This window comes from Nestor notabilis, unplaced genomic scaffold (assembly GCF_000696875.1).
Source record: "Nestor notabilis isolate BGI_N333 unplaced genomic scaffold, ASM69687v1 scaffold9610, whole genome shotgun sequence".
NCBI classification, from domain to species: Eukaryota; Metazoa; Chordata; class Aves; order Psittaciformes; family Psittacidae; genus Nestor; species Nestor notabilis.
In genome coordinates this window covers 43454-59665 of record NW_009910632.1, presented here as the reverse complement: position 1 = coordinate 59665, position 16212 = coordinate 43454, and the positions used below count along the sequence as shown (strand labels likewise).

The 16212-nt window shown below is 37.3% G+C and overlaps 1 protein-coding gene across 1 annotated transcript; it reads left to right on the top strand.

The window, feature by feature from the left end:
* The first annotated feature begins 1462 nt into the window (after positions 1-1462).
* LCA5 (Leber congenital amaurosis 5) lies at positions 1463-13272 on the top strand. Its single transcript, XM_010011010.1, has 7 exons — positions 1463-1798; positions 4333-4862; positions 6359-6496; positions 7400-7496; positions 8642-8787; positions 10649-10787; positions 12473-13272. The coding sequence occupies exons 1-7, from the start codon at positions 1606-1608 to the stop codon at positions 13270-13272; spliced, it is 2043 nt and encodes a 680-aa protein (XP_010009312.1). The 5' UTR covers positions 1463-1605.
* Positions 13273-16212: the final 2940 nt, after the last annotated feature.

Genomic DNA, 16212 nt, shown 5'->3' with positions numbered 1-16212 from the left:
TGTGCTCAAGAACATGTCTGAGGGTCTTCATTACACTTAAAGACAAGCAAGATAATATAGCTATGGTTAGGTGTATACTTAAGAAACACATTTAATAACTGCATTATTGTAGAAGAAAATCAGTTGTTATGTATTATTTGAATGTTCACAATAACTGATAACCTTCACATGTTTAGCAGTCTGTAGGACAAATGATTTCAATCATGGTTGTCTTCTTTCTGAGCTAAATCTGGGTGATTTTAACTTTCATCAGAATCCTTTCTGACATAAACTTTAGGCATTTAATTTATTAGCACCTCTTTTTGAAAATATTTAGGTGCTTAAAAACCATTATATTGGAAAGTTACTCCCTTGAATTTGTAATGAAAACCGTCTTGGCAGCTGACATTTCTGATATGCTTGGCTATGCAATTCTGCATGTGTAGACAGTAGAACAGAAGGCTGAGAAGCATACTAAGTTTATTTTACTGGGAAATAATACAGTGAAAATTTTACAGCTCATTTACAGGTATGTGATATGCCCTGCAGTGTAGAGGAGTTCTGATTGAAAGCTGGTCAATTTTTTGTGAGTAGTTTGCTTTACCATTTAGAAATGGGCTAGGAGCTTATGTCATTCAACAGGCAGAATTACTGGGCTCTGATGCAAGTCCTGTTGATTCAGCCATTAGAGGCTTGACATTTTGAAGTTGGACTGAAGGGAGATAGATGTTGAAGTAAGCTTGAGCACTGTGAAGAGTGGCGAGAGAGACAAAAGACATAAAAAACCCTAATAAAAAAGACAGATATAAAAAACCCCAAAGGCTACATTTGCATTTTCCTATAAAGCACATGACACCAATGTGTGCACTCCTGACAGTTCCTGAAGGCATGAAACACTATAGATGTTGTACGGTACAAGAGTGTTTTCCAGGGCAAAGACTGTGATTAGCAGGTATGTCCTCCAGATATGTAGGACAACTGATTTTCAAACCCATTATTCGACATCACTGGAGTGTCAGAAATCGAGATATGGAAGATTTAGTAAAATTCTACAAATACTGCAGTTCTAGTAACATGACTAAGTTGTTAATGCTTTTGGTTAAAAAGTTCTAAAATGTGTTTAATTTGGTTTCCTGAGTAGCGTCAGACTTTCGCTTGCATTTCCCCTTTCTATACCGTGAGAGTAATTTCTTATTCTAGATTTAGCTGTGTTAATTTTCTGATTTCTCCTTCGGGGATGAAGTGCCTCAAACCTCTCAGTGTAATACTAGTGGTATTCCTAGAGTGTTGTCGGTCACATTTAATATAAATAATAATGCTAATGTAGCCCAGCACGTAGCATAAGGCTATAGGAGTCCTGAGTAATTTTACAGTTTTTTACCTTTCTTAACTAAACAGCAAAATAATTCTCACTTTTCTTTCTCTATTTCTAAATTGTTGCAGAAAAATGTATTTGGAGTGATAACTACTGCTTGCTGAACCAAACTGCAAAGATCTCATACTTTAGAGATGAAGATGATAAACCCAAGGAGATAATCCAGCTGCTGGCATTGTACAACTGAAAGATCCTTTGTGTCAAAATGAGCAGTCTTTGAGAAAATACTGGAAAACCATTAAATCTGAGAAATGGGAGAACGACTAAGGAGCCCAGATTCTGAACACGACAGGAAATCAGATGGAGATAAACATAGTGACTCCTATTATTCAGATGAAGGTAGTGCATCTCATTCATCTGGCCAGTCACCAACACTAACATCTACAAGCCAGGAAAAAAGAGAGCACAAAACACAAACTTCAAACAGCCTCGTGCACTACCAAGGTAGGTAGAGAGCAGAAATTGCTGCTTTGTAACTGCCTCAAAGAGTTGATTATCTTTGAAAGCTGAAAGAAAAGTGGGAAAACAGCATTAGGAGAATCTACAAATAAGGTTCATGTGAATTATGCTACAGATGGCAGGTAAATTGTGACTGCTCTGTTGAAAACTGCAATTAACCTATTCCTGCATAAGGAGGGGTTTTGGTGATTTTCAGAATGATTCATATATTTCTTAAAAAGTAGCCATGGCTCTTATACTAGCCTTTTGTAGAATCATTCTGATGCACTCTTTTTGTCTTTGACAAAAAGCTTGAGGCCAAGGACCCAGGACATGTCCTTAGTCTGCAGTCTGTAAAAGAGAGACGATTGTTAAAAGTTCTCTGACAAAATACCCTAACGATATCTCCCTTGTGGAAGTCTAGTTGACTAAGCTTTACAGTGTAATACTACTTTCAACAAATAAACAAAGACCACCAATGGGGTAAGAGAGAGAAAATGTGTTTGGTGAAAGGTAGGTTCATGTGGAAATTCAGAAGTCCTTCTTTGAGGGTGAAATATCTCTGATCTGAGATGAAATAGCTCCACTTTGAGCTCGCTGACACACACCTCACCTTCATAAGGTGCTTGCTTGATTGAGAATGTGGGGAAGTGAACATCGCTACAAAAGGGGAGAGAATGGTTGTAGAGATCCTGGACTGAAGTAGGGATGTGAAGCCTTTCTGCTGCACTTTGACTGCTTGTTCTATATAACCGCACACATTTTCTGCTGAAGTCAGAGCATATCCTGCCTTACTTGAGCAAGTGCTGTACTTTATTTGTAAGTGCTTGATACTATCTGAATCATTTGGTCAACTTTATGATCTAGAGTGTACCAGAAGGTCAGACCTTAAATCCTGAATTGGCCCAGGGAACGTAACTCTTGAGATCCTTGATAGTGTTGGTGTCCTGGTGCAGTTGGTGTTTTGCTGAGCTTCTCTACATTCAGAAGCAGCATCTTCTCCATAGCAGGCATGGGTTAGCTGTCTGGGAAACAAAGCCTGCAGCTCCACTGTGCTATTTAATTTGAAGGGGGCAAGTGAATGGCTAGTTCTTTGATTACATAGCCAGAACTGAACACAATTACTACATGAAGGTATTGTGAGCATCGTGTTGTTCGTGAAAACACTATTCCCCAATTTAACTAAATGGTCAAACGTGCAAACTTGCTATGGGAATTTCCTGTCTGTTCTGTCCTAAGTGTGGATAAATTCTTGAATGGGCTGAAAGTCTAGGATTAGTGAGAATTCCCTTAGTTGGTGATAGGAGTCGCATCATTTCTGCAAGCGGGTATTAGATAATCTTTTCACACCTGAATGTGACATGAGTGTTCTTTGTAAAGGAGAAAAAAAAACCCAAAACCCAAACCAAACAATAGTCTAGAACCAAAATAAACCAACCTTCTTTTGTTTGACCAAGCTGTGGAAAAAAATGAGCATCAAGCAGAAAGTGAATGAGTATTTGTGTAAAATGTTTCGAGGAAATTATAAGGATATATTTAAAGCTGTTATTTTTGCTGTAAAGTGTTGTCTGTGGAATAGAAACTATTCTATTCTATTGGTGAAACTATTTGGTGAGCACCAAAGGAGAGGAAGAATTTGCTTCACACATGCTATCTATGTAGAGGTAACAGCACTATTGCTATATTTCACCTTTCAAGTCTAAATTATAAGCTGCAGCTGCTGCTGTTCAGTTCTGCTAAACACTGATGTACCTTAATGAATTATGTGCTTTCTATATATTCAGTTGTTGTAGAAGGTATTTTGGGTGGATTATATACTTCATTCTTTGAGTGTGGCTTGAGAGGCACATAAGAAAAACAAAATGTTAAGCTTTTATCTATGGGGATAATAATATCAAATGGGAATGCAAGTGATGCATAATAGCAGTCAAATAAGGGTACTGTGTGGAAAATAACGTGTGATACAAGAATAAATTATTCAGGGGAGAACTGAATTTTCATGGGATTTGTAATTTTGCTTTGGAGGCTTTCTGCACTGAGCCTTTGAAATCTGCTGTTTTGTCTGTAAGCATGGCAGCTGGATTTGAAAATACTACTGCATTTGTCTGAGAGAATTACATCTTGCATAAGGCATAACTAGCTAACGCTCAGCTAATTGGTGCCATTTTAAAAGCATTTGATAATATTGTATGCAGAAGAATATAGTATTTCTAAACATTTTAATAAACAATATCAAATATTAACAAAATATGACTTATTTCTGATACAATTTGCAAATGATTACTTTACAATGGTCTTGTATTGATGGCTGCAAATATTATCTCTTCTAGTAGACCACAGGAGTAAATACCAATTTTTTTTGTCTATCAAAAGGGGCATAAGTCTATCGTACACATGCCTTTTATTGTCTGGTTTGAAAGCTGCAATCTCTGTTAAGTATTGTAAAATGTTTCAGGCAGAGCTTTATTCCAAGCAGGATGTCTGAATAGACAAACTGCATTGTCATAGAGTAAACATGCTTTTTGTTTTTCCTCTCTTAGCCACAAAGAAATTGGATTCCAAATATGCACCAAGCAAAAGAGGGACACGGTGGGGCTTCCGTTCTCAGAGCTTCACAAGGGATTCTCCTGCAAAAGATATAGATCTTGTTACAAAAAGAGTTCTTTCTGCTAGGCTGCTGAAAATCAATGAGCTCCGAAATGAACTGACTGAACTTCACATCAAACTAGATGAGCTGCAGAAAGAAAACAGGGCACTGAAGAGGCTTCAGCACAGGCAGGAGAAAGCCTTGAATAAGTTTGAAGATACAGAAAATGAAATCTCTCAGCTTCTTGCTCGGCACAACAATGAGATTAGAATATTAAGGGAGCGTCTACGGAAATCTCAAGAGAGAGAACGTGCAACTGAAAGACGGCTGAAAGATTCGGAAGATGAACTGTACAGAACAAAAACTGCCTTGCAGAAACTGAAAAAGCTGTCTGCAGATAAGCACCTTGCTGAAAGAGATGACCTGGCAAAGAAACTAGCCTATGCAGAGAGCAGGCTAGAGGACAGTGAAAAAAGAATTAAGGTGAGCTGACTCTGGTTTTGTAAGAAATTCTGGAACAGGTATTTCTGACCATCATGAGCTTCCTGAATTGTGTTTTTTCCCAGTTGTGGAGCAGATGGAAAATAATTCTTTTTGGTTTTTTTACACGTAAGTAGCATCAAGTAAATTTCCAAGGTGATGATATAATTACATACTTGGTAGTTGTGCTTTCAAATTGCTGTTTACAAATTAATCACATTTTGTCAATTTATACTGTGGGCTTGTGCTTTTAAGTGTTTTTATACCTAGTAGTAACATTTCAGAAATGCATGCAGCTGTAAGAAAACTCTATGCAGTCTAATTTTTCTTCTTGGAGGGGAAGCGTTTGTTTAAAAAATTCTGGATATTTAAGGAACTGTACACTAAAAGTCTAAAAAAAAACTATAGATATTCTTTTTCAGTTTGGTGAACTGCATTCGTGTGGTGTTTGATTGTCCATTACTCTGCACATCTGAGAGATGAGCTGAACAAAATTACAGCAATTTTTTTATACCAAAATGAGCTTTATAACATTTTCTGGGAATCCATTTTAAGAATTTTTTGCCATATATTTTAATTTTGTTGAGCAAAAATATTTACTTTTTTGTAAATGTGTCTAAACATGTCTACACTGTCAACATGTAAAAAATCTTCTTGTTAAAAATAATTGTATTAGTGCTATTAAACTGTTGCTAGTTGTATACAATACTATTTTAGGTGAAATTATGTTGGTCATTAAAATGGTGTTGCAGTTTGGTGTCTATATTAGTAATTAAACCTAAATCATATTACAGAGATAATTGATCTGGAAATCCGAAGGATTAAGCTGGAAACTAAGCTTTCATAAAATAAATCCTGAAATACCAAGATATAAACTGCCAAGTTACCCAAATCATCTCACCCATAGTGTCACCATCTGGCATCTGTAGTTTTATGATCAGGTATTTCAGCATTTGTAGTACTGGATATTGTTAAAATTAATCATGCTTTAAAAAGCAAGGGATTTTCTTCTGTATTTTTTTCCTTCTATCATCACCACAGGTTCACTTAAAAGAGCTATTGCAAGTTGTGGGTATGTAAATCAAATCACAATCACAGATTTGTTCCTAGTAGAAAGGTTACAAATTATTTCTTATCTTCTTCCTTCTAACCCTGCCCTTTCAGGGAGGTATTCTTTTTTCTTCACCATCAGTTTGAGATTTTTCTTAGAGATCTGGAGGTCCACTGTGCCAAGAGCCTTGCATAAAGTAGTGTGTGTTCCCATTATGTCCTCAAATCACCTCTCAGTGCTGCAGAAGGATGAGCTGCAGCATCTGAAGGTGCTTTGCCTCCTCAAAGTTGGGATTAAGGATTTAAATGTATTCAGTGTTACAGTAATGCTGGAGCCAGTATCAGAATCCAAGACACTAGTTTACTGTAGTTTTATTGAAGTAATATAAAATTACTCTTTTGAAGTACTTCAATTATTAAAAAAAATTACTATTTTGTTTTAATTGAAGGATCTGGAAAAAAATCTTGAATTAAGTGGCAGCAGTTTTCAACGAGAGTTACAATCAAAGAAAAAAAAGATCTGTGAGGCTCGAGAAATAAACAGAGTTCTCCAAGAAGAGCTTCAACAACTAAATCAGAAGCTGAAGGTAAAATGTGAAGTAATACAAGTTGCTAACCATGTTCTGGCACTTTATCTTTGGAATTATCTGCAATCAGGTTTGAATAGTTTACTAGTGGCTGCACTCTCTGATGTGTACTTAATTATATCCCACATGTGAGTTCTTTTCCTGCTTTAAATTGAAGTGTTCTGTGCTCTGACCCTACAGTCTCTATGTTAATCATTATTGTTAGCACTAGTTAAGAAAAACAAGATCAAGTACCTGGCCAAGCATTGGGATTAAACCACAAGACCTACTGGAAAAATGGGTTTTGAAGGCTTGAATTTAAAATTAAACCTGCAGGCATACACTGTACCTTATGTTACTAATGTACTTGCCTTGGAGTAGGTTTGTGTAAAGATTTATTTGATGTATTTGTGTGTTGCTAAATTTGTGTAAAGGTTTATTTGCATCCCCCCTACCCTGTTGTTACCCAAATTCTGAATTTAAGGGCTGCAAATGTTATGTTCTACCTAGTCAGTTATCTTTATTAAAAAACAAGACAAGTAACATTGCTAGTATTGAAATATTTAACTATACAATACTGAAAATTCAGTTGTGCAATCTACATATACATTGTGTCATTCATGTCTATGGAAGCATTGGCATTTAGTTTTATTTTCAGTGCAGATATGCTGCTTTTTTTTTTTTTCTTTTAACCACCCCCAAGTATTTTGCTAATGACTTTTCTGGGGGAAAAGTTCTATCTGCTTGCTTATAGCATCAGCCAAGTTAGGAATGTGCTTGTTCTCCTTAAAACATTGGATGTAAATATTGATTACCTTACTCTGTTTCTATTTGCAACATGTGTTTTTAATTTAATTTACAGCTTGGCTAATGACTTGTAAATGAAATGTCAGTAACTCATTGTTGCACCTCTTTCGTGCACAGGAAAAAGAAAGAGAACTTGAAGCAAAAAATATATATGCTAATCGTATGTTGAAGCTATCACCAAGAAAAGACATGGATATTATACAGAGAAAGAGAGGTAACTTCTGTAAAGCAAATAAAGGCACAAAAATTAACAGCAACACTTTTAAATTAGTCTGCTAAGTTCTGTCATTCATGCCACTCAGTGCTTGACCCTACCACTGCTTGTTTAAGAATGTTTACTTTGTTGCACTGCTTTCAACACACCGCTGGTTAGAAAAAAGAGCACATTGTTTGTTTGATTCTTTGGTAACTGAAGCAGAACTAAAACCCAGAACTTCATCAAGCAGCATTCTTAATTTCTTTCATTGCAGATATTCCTTGGGCGAAGGAGGGGGAGATTGTTTAGTAAATTCTCTAATAGATCATAGATGATGTCTACACAACAATAATTGCAGAGGCTTTAAAAATGTGTAACTTCACTGCTATGAATATTTTGGGGTTTATTTATTTTTTACTAATCCCAATTTACTGTCTGTCAGATGAGCATCTTTTTGTGTTCTCAAGGAGTGCATATGTCCCAGAACATAATCTAAAAGTATCAGTGCGGTGATTTCTTCTGGTGTGACAAGGCAGCCTCAAGCCTTATGCTACCCACATAAATATGTGTGTGTATATGTGTGTGTCTGTGTGTGTACTTAGACTGTTTTCATTGGATCAGTAGAATCTGCTTGTCAGAAGAAGCAGGAATTTATGGGACTGGTTTAAATATTTAATGCCAGCATTTCAAACAGTTTGTCTGCTGCTCATTTTATGATGGATACTCTGCTATTACTCCGTTTTAGGTTCAGGGTTTTTTTAAATGTCATTCCACAGAGGTAAGTGTACATGTTTTAAAGATGCAAAGAATTGAATTTTGATGTTAGGAGTTTGCTTCTCTACATGTAGCTTCTGTGACAAGCAGTAAGATGAGCGAGATATTTTCTGGGGATTTTTTAACAGATGTAAAGTATACTGTAATGCTACTGTAAAGCTAATTTGTAAGTAGCTTTAAGGTGTTTTTATTATTTTTTCAGGGTAAGTTATGCGTGCAATTTTTTGAAATTAGTTTTTACAGATGCTGAAAACAACTGTGCACAACTTGTCAATATTTTCCACTTCCATTGGCTCCAATACATTCTTTTATGTTTGCTGCAAATCATTACAAGTGAGAAATAGATACGTAGTGGCACAAGTGATTTAATCAGTTTGTATTTTCTACAGCCAACAACCAAAATATTAAGAAGGGAGTACAGCTCACAAAAGGTGTACAGACCAGTGGATACTTCTCACCGGTAGAATTACTTCCGGAATCAGAACTTGTCCGTGGTGGCACAGTAAACAAGAAAGAAGGGATTCTTCCTAAAATAGTGAGTTCCATTAGAATTTGAGACTTCCTTCGGATAACTCCCCTGTCAGACTGAATGTTTAATGCAGAGCTTGTATTTTGGAAAACATGTGTAAATATACAAATGTAAATATATAGACAATATGATCTAGAAAGCATTCTGCTCTTTAAGAGCAGCTCTACCCTTCCAAAAATGTCATACTCTATTTTTGTGACAGTTCATCATGCTCTGTGTCTTGCTGGTAACCATTAGCGCTCAATTTGTTTCTTTTTCTGCCACTGTCATTTCTTTGAAGTTTTTAAAACTTCATTTTGGTTTTCCCTCCTTTTCTTCATTTCTAATGCTTGTTTGAGCAATCTGTTGTAACAATACTGTTACAACAGCCTTGTCTCTCTTTTTGCTTTGGTCTTAATTATGGCTTCTTTTGCTTTCCAGATTTATTTCACAATGCATAAATCTAACACTTCCTCTTATTGTCATAGTGCTGGTATTTCTTCTGTCAATTTTCCAGCTTTGTGAATATGGTTGGATTCTTTTTGTTGTTGTTTTTCATTTCCCTTTTTATTATAAAATAGTACCATTAGAAGTATTGCTAGTATTTCTGTGACCTCAGGCTAAAGTCAAAGAGATTTGTAAGGTATTACAATTCAGAATGACACAGATTCTGGTACAAATTGTACAAATTCTGATTGCATAAGGCTAGGACTATTTGTCAGAAATAATGCTCTGATGATGGTCTTGAGTGGCTTCCTGGTAGGACTGAAGTTTTTTCGTGGCCGTTTTGTTCATATGTTCTCTCTTCCAAAATCCTTTCTCCAAGTATGGATGTAGTTTAATGTATGTGTTCTTCCAGCATATAGTTTAGTGTGTGAGTTACACAACCACACAATTGGTACAAGTGCAGCTCATGGAGTCCAACTGTATGTCATCTTGCAAACCTCTCTAGTCCATGTGTGGCTGTTGCTTTAACATATATTAGATCTGGGTTGCTTGTGCTTTCATCAGTTTTCTAAGTAAGTCAAGTGTTTTAAATACTTGGCCACCATCTCTTTATGAAGCCTTTTCTGGTTTAATATAATAATTATAATCTTGTACTTGAAGGGAAAACGTTGTTTTGGCTGATAGTCATGTTTGCTTTCTTCATTAAGTAGGAACTGTTTCTCAAATTTCTTAGACGTGTATTTTAATCTAGAAGCTTATTTTGCTCTAAAATAGGCACAGGCTGCATAGTTAGTATCCAAAAGTTGGATCATGCTGGCTTTCTCTAGTGGTTTTTACTGCTGACATTAATATCTTTTCTGCAGGTGCCTTCCATTTAAATGTGTACGTATACTCACTAGCTGAATTTTTCGGCCAAGATTAAAACTTTCTCATTCACTGTTTGTTAATTAATGCTCCATAACTTCAAGTACCACCGTGAAACTGTCTATCTACAACCCACTCACTCGAGTATAAAGATTAGATCATGGAAATGGAGGTTTCTAGTTGCTTGCTTGTTAAAAGAGTAAGGTGGTGGGTTCTGGCCTTCTGTTAAAGCCCGTGAAAAAGAAAACTTCTAACTCCTAAAGAGAACTATACTAACACTGTGATAATTTTGCTTTATGACATTGGAGCTGCAACTTTTCCTGAAATGTGGAATAGAGGATAGAGTTGATTATCTATTCCCTTTGTTTCAGGTGCACAAATCTGTGCTAGCAGTAGTAAGATTACACGGTCAAATCCCTGGTTGTCAAAGCTGGTTTGTCTTAGATGACTTGCTTGTTTTTATGTTCAGCAGTAAGAATGTGATTTTAGAATGACATGGAAGTTCATATGATTTTGCTTGTTTATTTATTTTATTGTTTTTCCCCATCACTTTCAGTTTTGTATTCCTTTATTTCAGGAAAAAGAAACTGAAGACACAGGATGGAAGGAGCAAGCAGACCTCAACAAACAAGTCCAAGACAGGGAAACGGAAGAGAAACTGAAGTGTTTTCAGGAAATACAGGTTTTAGAGGAGAGGATTCAAAAACTTCATGATGGTAAGGAAACAGGCAGCTGAAGGCTGGAAAACACACCATAGAATACTAATCAAGTAAGGCTGCTAGTTTCTTGTGAAAAGAAAAATGATTTTGCAGAGCTCACTACAGTGGAAAATTATTTTCAGTTACATTATGCAAAGAGAATCAGAAAGAAATACGGGATATAGAATAATGTGTGCCCTGTACTGAGCTGCAATTAAGTATGCAGCAGCAAAAAATGCTGTCCACAAAAAAGTATTGAAGCCTGAGAGATTTTGCTTTACAAAACAAGGGTGACATGGCAGGTAAATGCTGGTTTTTATCTCTGACTTGCTAGATGTTATGGAGGTAGGCAGTAGATTTTTACTATAGCAGAACCGATCTGCTTTCCTTAATCTGGCCTGTTTTTTCAGTACATATCTCCTTTGCTTATATCATTTGCAATTTTAGTTTCTGTTTGCACTTGTGGTTAAGTAAGAGAATCATTTAGTGTGACTACTTGAGAAATGTCTGTTATTATATTTTAATATTGCTTTTTTTTTCATTTGGTTTTCACATCTTAATGATTTACATTTATAATTCCCTTAATCTAAAGTATATTAGGTGGCGTGCATCCTGTTACGTTAAAATACTCTTCCATTGGTCATAAGTAATGAACAGTAACACTTATTCTAGATGACAAGGAAGGATTACAAAAATGTATAGCTGTTTTCAGAGATAAATTCTGTGAAAAATCTTCTACCTCCAGTGGCATCAGTGCACAACTTCCATATGCTATTGAAAAAATATACATATTTAATGTATTAACTGAACCGATGCTGTTATTTCTCTAAGCTTGATCTGAAGTACAATAGAAAACATGGACCTTTGTGAAAACCATCAGTCAGAAATTTGAATAAAGCATCCAAAGGGGAATGCCCGTGTGGTGAAGAGGCCAAGTAGTTGTATTCAACTTTTGGCCAAACACACACCTGTTGTCTTGATAGAAAAATATTTTGAAGAGAGAAATATTCGAGAAGCTTCCCTTTTTTTGTACACATAAGTATATGCGGGTTCTATCTAGAAGTTTATTACTGTTTTGCACCTTTGTCCCCTTAGAGCTGTGCAAATTGACACTTGGTATTTGCACAGACACGCACTGAATTCACATGGTGATGCACAGAACACTCATGTAAAGTTGTTTCCTGATTGCAGCAGGTGCAGTAGTTTAAGTTGTTCACTCCTTGAAAGTGGTAAGGACTCATCTATGACTTTGTGGCCTGAAAGCTTCAGTGGAGTAGTTCTTATTATGGGGAAAACCCCCCAGACATAGATCCCAGCACTCTGTCAGTGGTGCTGACAAAGAAAAATGAAGTGCTGTGCAAGTCAGAACTATTACAGTCACTGATGTTGATTTTCATTTTCATTCATACCCAGGAAATGAGAAGGCAACTGGCAGAAATTAAACTCCTCTGAAAATGCTAAAGTGTGGATAATGTCCTAATCCCTTTGTTAGATGGCTTTAAACTTTTATATCTTAGCAGAGAACCTGGTTTGAATTTAGCTGTAATTTTTGAAGAGTTTCTTTTTGCAGTAGGAAAACCACATTATGCATAGAAGAGCACATTCAAAGCTCAATGGCTTTTGCTTGCATTATTTTCAAAATAATCTTTTGAAGGCATTTTAAATCTAAAACATTTTCAATAATGTTTAAACATTTCCTGCAGAGTGGGAAAAGGAAGAATATGACAAAATGAAAAAAGAAAGCAGCTTTTTATTGGGTAAAGAAGAGAAAACAAAGATGGAGACAGAAATCCAAAAACCCGAAGTCGAGAGAGAGAGCACTGAATTTTTTTTAGAGCGGCAAAAAAGAGAGCTCCTGCTTGCTAAAATGCAAGAAATTGACAGAGAAACTCAAAATGTAACAAGCACGAAACCTGTTTCCCCAGCACCACTCATAAATACAGCAAGAAAATCTGATTTCCTGGAGAAAAAAGAAAAAACTAATCAATTCTTTGGGATTCCTGGGAAGGTTACAAATGGATTTCCTCTAGATAACACCCAGGATGATGCCACAAGAGCAGAAGGGCAGAAACAACAAAATCCAAGGACCATAGATTTAAGTAGTGAGTTAACATTTGGTAGTTATGTACCTTCCTTTGGGAAAGGATCAGGGAGGCCAAGTTGGCTTACTCAGAAAAGCATCACCTCAGAAGAAAAAGTTAAGGAAAATGCAGATTTCAATAGCAAGAAAGAAAAGTCCAACTTAATGGAACAACTCTTTGGAAGCAGTGCCAGTACCAATGTTCTTTCTAAAAGTAACAACACACCATTTGACATAGATTGGGACTCCAGTAGTACTCTTCTTGCTGATAAAAGAAGTAAAGTCACAGTAAAAGAAGACAATGAGCTTTTCAGTGAAGGGAGAAACCTACACAGACACCGTTTGCAACACACTACAAGAAAGCCAGGAATTCAGACCCTTGGTTCTTTAGAAGATGAAGTCGAAGACATAATCTTACAGTGATCATATTTTTATACGTTTCATATGTAAATACTGTAAAAGTATTTTCATGTAATATTTATTAGGTACAGATTCTAAACATTTCAGATATATTGTGAAGCCTTGTGAAGGAATAATTTACATAAATGGGTATATAGAGAGAGGAAAGATGCACTTTGATAGAACAGCCTAACCTATATGCAGGAAATTTCTTCTAAAGTATAATGTCCAAATACAGACCATGGAGATGTAGCAGTGACTCTTCTGGCAGAAAAACAGGGAGGGTGTCCTGAGGGACTTCAATAGATGAGGTAGGCACTGGCTGGCCACTTCAGTCATCCAAGAAGATACTCTTGCCCCAGCTCAGCGTCCAGGCTGACTGTCACTTGCCTTGTGGCACCATCTGCTTGTGCAGCTGTGGCCCAGGTTCCCAGAGACTTGGTGGCACAGACCTGATAGGGGTGCCACAGGAAGGGAAAGACTTGCAAAGGCTCACGCTCAGTTGTGCCCTTTGCTCTCTTTTGCACCCTTCGTGCTCACTCTCACTCTTGTGCACTTGCTCTCTTCCCCTCCCACCCTGACACCCTTTCCTCTTGCTCAGTCTCACCCTCTGTCTTGTGCCATCGCTCTCTTAAAGTTTTGAGACTCACTGATGGTGTAATGGTATGTTAAGTAGAACAGTACTTCTCACAAGGGAGCTTTAGTATTTGTTGCAGAATGAGTTGACTAAGGAAGGCAGCAAGTTTTTATGTGGCAGCCCTGGCATTTGCAGCAGCTACTAAATGGGCATTTCTGGCTAGCCAGCATAAGAGGTGTTTGGGGTTTTACCTGTAGGCTGCTCACAGTACACTGCTTTTCATTTGGAGCACTTCTTTTAGGCTTCAGATACTTTCTTTCTCAGGCATTTGGAGAGCCTTTTAACTGTGTCAGAAGAAGGCATATATGTAACAGCAGTGTCGCAAGATGGATAGAAGAGATGTACCTAGCACAAAGGCTCAGGTAGAAAGAGAATATTCTATACAGAAATCATGTTTTCTCAGAAAAACATCAACAGAAACACAATTAACTCAGGAACATCTGATCTCTCTTCTGCATAGGTTTTCTGTAGACCTTACTACTCAGTTTGTCTAACTCTCCTCATATATTCAGGTTATATTTATTATATAATGTCATTTTTGTAATTTCTGAATTTTCTATGTAAAATTCTAATCATTACTAAGTCATTTTTTAACAAAATGGTTTTATTAAATGAACTGAGTAAAATTTGTGTGTGTTTATCATCTTTACCACAAATTTCTGGGTTTTTGTATCATGTTATTGATTATGGGGGGAGGAGTTGGTAGCAACATGTTATTGGTATTTATATAATTGGTATATTAGTTGGTAGCTAGCAATGTTATTCACTGGATGGTGCCATGTACACAAATTAAGAAGGTAGGCAGTGAAGGATTTGGCAGAGGCATTCCAGAAAATAAGCTGAAGGTCATTCCTTAACTAGAACACAGATTTTGCAATGCCTCTGATACGCTCCCTATGAGCCTGATTCAAAACATTCTAAAACACAGAGAATTCCTCTCATGATTTCAAGATGCTTTGAGTCAAGATTTCTCTGCACACAATGGCTCTTCTGAAAAGAAAGGCTGCTGTCTGCATCATGCAATAACTTTGTTTGCTCCCCCATTCAGAAAGAAAATTAGTGACAGATCCAGACCCAGACTGTTCTCACTAGACGCTCTGTAGCAAAGAGCAACTCATATCCACTTGCTGAACAGTCACAGTCACTATATTATATGATATTATTACAGAATTACAGGTAATTTCACAGGATTCAGCTGGTTCATTTTGCTTGCAGATAGTCAAAATGTCAGGACAATGGTGACCAGCAACAGTGACTTTAACTGTCTGTGTGCCTCTTCTGCAATGAATTCTTTGGGGGAATACTGTGGTGTGAGAGGTGGGAGAAGGCTGCAGGTAAACACTGTGGTTGTTTGTGAATGTCTGGTTAGTTATCTTAACTTTTCTGTCCTACTTGTGGGTGGCTGCTGCCCTTGTAGAAGGCAGCACTTCAGTCCTAAGATACTGCTGGGGCAGGTTGTTTATTTTTCTTCCCTGTGGTTGAGGATTCTAAGGCATGAAACAATGATGTAGCTGCTGCAGTTATTTAGGATCATGTAGCGTATGGAGGGCTGGGTTTTGTTTCTTTGCAAGCCAGCCCTTTAACATCTGGCAAATTCTAACTGTGGTGCTGAACTGACATGCCCTGCTGTTTCAATTACAAATGTATAGTTTCTAATCTGTTCCATATTATCAGCCCCTTCTTATGTTCACAAATGTTCACATCCTGTTACCAGACCCTTCCTGAAGCAAACGCTGCGGTGACTTGCACAAACAAAAAGATATATCTGCATTAGGAAGGTGAAAATAAATTGATCTGCTGGGAGCAGTATCACAGGTACAGCTTCTCTCTTCCCCTCGTTGCTGTCTATCCATTCAGCTTATTTTCTTTTGCTTGCTGCACTTTTTAGTTTTGAAGTTACTTGTATGCAAATACCATTACAGTTAAGCCATATAAAGGCAGCTCTTTCTTTGAGAGGGATTCTGCTGTTTTGGAGGAGAGGGGGAACCTTTGAGTCGTAACATAGAAGCACAGAATGGTTTGTGTTGGAAGGGAGCTTAAAGCTCATCCAGTTCCAACCCCCTGCCATGGGTAGGGATACCTTCTACTAGACCAGGTTGCCCAAAGTCCTGTCCAGCCTGGCCTTGAACACTGCCAAGGATGGGGCAGCCACAGCTTCTCTGGGCAACCTGTGCCAGCGCCTCGGCACCCTCACAGGGAAGAACTTCCTAATATCTAATCTAAATCTCCCCTCTAACAGTTTCAAGCCATTCCCCCTTGTCTTGTCACTACATGCCCTTGTAAAAAGTTCCTCTCCAGCTTTCTTGTAGGCCCCCTGTGAGCAGTGT